The sequence below is a fragment of the Limulus polyphemus genome, unplaced genomic scaffold (assembly GCF_000517525.1).
Source record: "Limulus polyphemus unplaced genomic scaffold, Limulus_polyphemus-2.1.2 Scaffold857, whole genome shotgun sequence".
In the NCBI taxonomy this organism is placed as follows: Eukaryota; Metazoa; Arthropoda; class Merostomata; order Xiphosura; family Limulidae; genus Limulus; species Limulus polyphemus.
In genome coordinates this window covers 1-2708 of record NW_013666467.1, presented here as the reverse complement: position 1 = coordinate 2708, position 2708 = coordinate 1, and the positions used below count along the sequence as shown (strand labels likewise).

Sequence of the window (2708 nt, the reverse complement as noted above, 5' to 3'; positions counted from 1 at the left end):
ACTAGAGGGCGCCACAGTGGTCACGTGACTCGTTGACGCAACAATATGAAACATTTTTCATCTAACCATTACCCAATACCAAACATTGTTTGTCTAACCATTATCCATTGAGTGGGGGTGCCATATGGAACTCTTACCCAAAAAACACCTAATGTGCCTAATACCACAAGTTATTTCATAAAGGAACAGCAAATCAAGGCATACTATATTTGTGATTTAACTTCATTAAACATTTTATTAAGCTTATATAACATTCTGTTTATGATATACAATTTTTCTTCTAATTTTTCTTATTAAAATATATAAAAAATACATTTCTTATTATACATCTACTTTTCAATTTTCATTAAATTATTAATATTATCACTCATGTGAAAGTAACAAAATGTCAAAAGTGTATCATCACAATTTCTGGCAAAAACTAAAAGAAACACCTAGTCTTTTTCAATTAAACAAGAATCAAGTAAAATAAAAAAAATATGCAAAAATCATACACTCAGCTATTTAGTCTAGCTTACAATTTGCATAGCTGTCTTTGAGCTTGGGGACCAAAGCAAGAAAACCTTGAGACTACAAGTATAATTTTCATCATAAAAGAGCCCTTCACAGTTATTTTCACGTGAAAATAAATATATCTCACTGGAATCCCTGTGTAACACTAAAAGGTACATAAAAACGTACTTGCAAACATTTTTAACTGAACTCTTCACTTGAAAAAAAAAATATTATTTATTTAATATTTATTTAAATACAATATTCTGTTCAGTTCGTAGACATTCAACATTTCTCAAACTTAGCTTACTCTTTGCCAAGCTAGTACTAGTATTAGTACAACTAGCAGCAGTATCCACAAAAATATGTATTCAACATTTAAATTGTAATATAAATGTTATAAAGTCAAATAAATTTCAAAATCATTCAGTAAAAAGAAAAAAAAAAGGCTAGTCTGAGGGGCAAAAGTATACACATATATGCGCGTATCTGTATACATACTAATAACACAAGTATGATCTTTACATGATGTTTATCACATAATTATTTTGATATCGATGGAAACGCTAAGTCTAACCTATAGTATTATCTAGTTTTCCTTGTTTATATTTTAAACTATAATTGTAAAAAATAAACATAATATTTATGATGACTAATAACAAGAAAGTTTTTGCCCGTTAGACTCCTTGCATAATTCGTACGCTGCCAAACTTTTGTTAGAATATTATTTATGTATTTAACCCACGTTAATTTTGATTCTTAGGTTAATCCTTGGAATTTGGCTGTTCATGTGGTATGGAGAAGTGTTCCATTTATATAGTTTAGGTGGGTCCTTTCTGAGTTTTGCGACGACTACCAATCGACTTTGGGAGACATTTATTTTTGGCAATATTCGACTATATTATATGATTGGGGTTGTAAATTTGTTGCTGCTATCGAGGACGTAGGAGCACTTTTCCAGACTACAACAACATCAGCAAATTATGAAGAAAAGCCTATGTTTGGATCCTTAAGGGACATATTTCTTGCACACATGATGAATAAGATAGGGCTAACGGAACTACCCCTCCTTGAAGGACACCTGCCTCTAGAGTAAATGGCTCCTCCTGCATATATTTAGCATTTTCTGTTCTCCAGAAAGTTTGATAGCTAGAGAATAATACAGTGCGGTAGATTCATTTCTAATATACGAAACCTTAAGAGTCTCAATAGATGGAGAAAAAATACTTGGAAGCTCAGTTATCTATCAATAGATGGAGAAAAAATACTTGGAAGTTCAGTTATCTCTCAATAGATGGAAAAAAAAAAGAATAAGGAAAATACTTGGAAGCTCAGTTATCTATCAATAGATGGAGAAAAAATACTTGGAAGTTCAGGTATCTCTCAATAGATGGAAAAAAAAAAGAATAAGGAAAATACTTGGAAGTTCAGTTATCTCTCAATAGATGGATAAAAAAATAAGAAAGAAATACTTGGAAGTTCAGTTATCTCTCAATATATGGAGACTGTACTGAACTATTATTAAGAACCTTTACTTAAAATACAATAGAAGTAAGTACTTTCACAACCTTATATTTGTACAACAAATACGTCCTGATGCTCGTCCAATAACTACCAATTTAAATCCGTTTGTGTTCATTCAAGAATGAAAGATGCATAATTTATGTTTATTTCATAATTTTGTATGGTGGTTGCGAGATCGTTCAAAGTTTCCGGACCCGAACAGAAATTGATTACTGAAGACAATATACAAAATATAAAGTTTTCTCTTAGGAAACGTTTGGTAACTATTTGGACATTATAAAAATTTCGCATATGAAAGTTCGAAATTTTCTGATGCGCAAAAGTATTTTTAATGTTAAGATGAAAATTACTTTGCCTGACAGATAGGCAAGATGTGAAAAAATTGCCCGCCCAATTTGTATATAAGAGCAGTGTTATTATCTTCTCCTACTACTCGCGTTTTTGTGAGAAAATAACAAAAAGGAAAACCACTACTCAGGAGAATTACTTCTACATTTGATAATGGTTTCGATTACCGTCGCTAGATGACAGCACATAATGTTTTTTTTGTTAACTTCGACAGTTTGGGACTTTTCACTTCACAACAATGATATCTGACAAACCAATTTCGCTAAAAATAAGTAAATAGATAAAGAATCAATTGAATTAATATTTAATGTCTCAAGCACCCGAAGTATCTTTGCAAGTGACCG

General features: G+C 31.1%; 1 protein-coding gene across 8 annotated transcripts in view; it reads right to left on the bottom strand.

The window, feature by feature from the left end:
• The window catches only part of LOC106460895 (dehydrogenase/reductase SDR family protein 7-like), a 15187-nt gene extending 13448 nt beyond the window's left edge, over positions 1–1739 (bottom strand). For 2 of the 8 annotated variants that reach the window (XM_022387694.1, XM_022387695.1), the window contains exons 1-2: positions 1238–1550; positions 519–658 (exon numbers count right to left, since the gene is read on the bottom strand). In XM_022387694.1, the coding sequence (XP_022243402.1) occupies positions 519–658; positions 1238–1282 (185 nt within the window). In that variant the 5' untranslated portion in view covers positions 1283–1550. Of the gene's footprint in view, positions 1–518; positions 659–1182; positions 1551–1577 lie in introns of those variants that run through there. The other 6 variants (XM_022387698.1, XM_022387699.1, XM_022387696.1 and 3 more) reach the window with 5 other exon arrangements.
• Between the last annotated feature and the right edge of the window lie 969 nt (positions 1740–2708).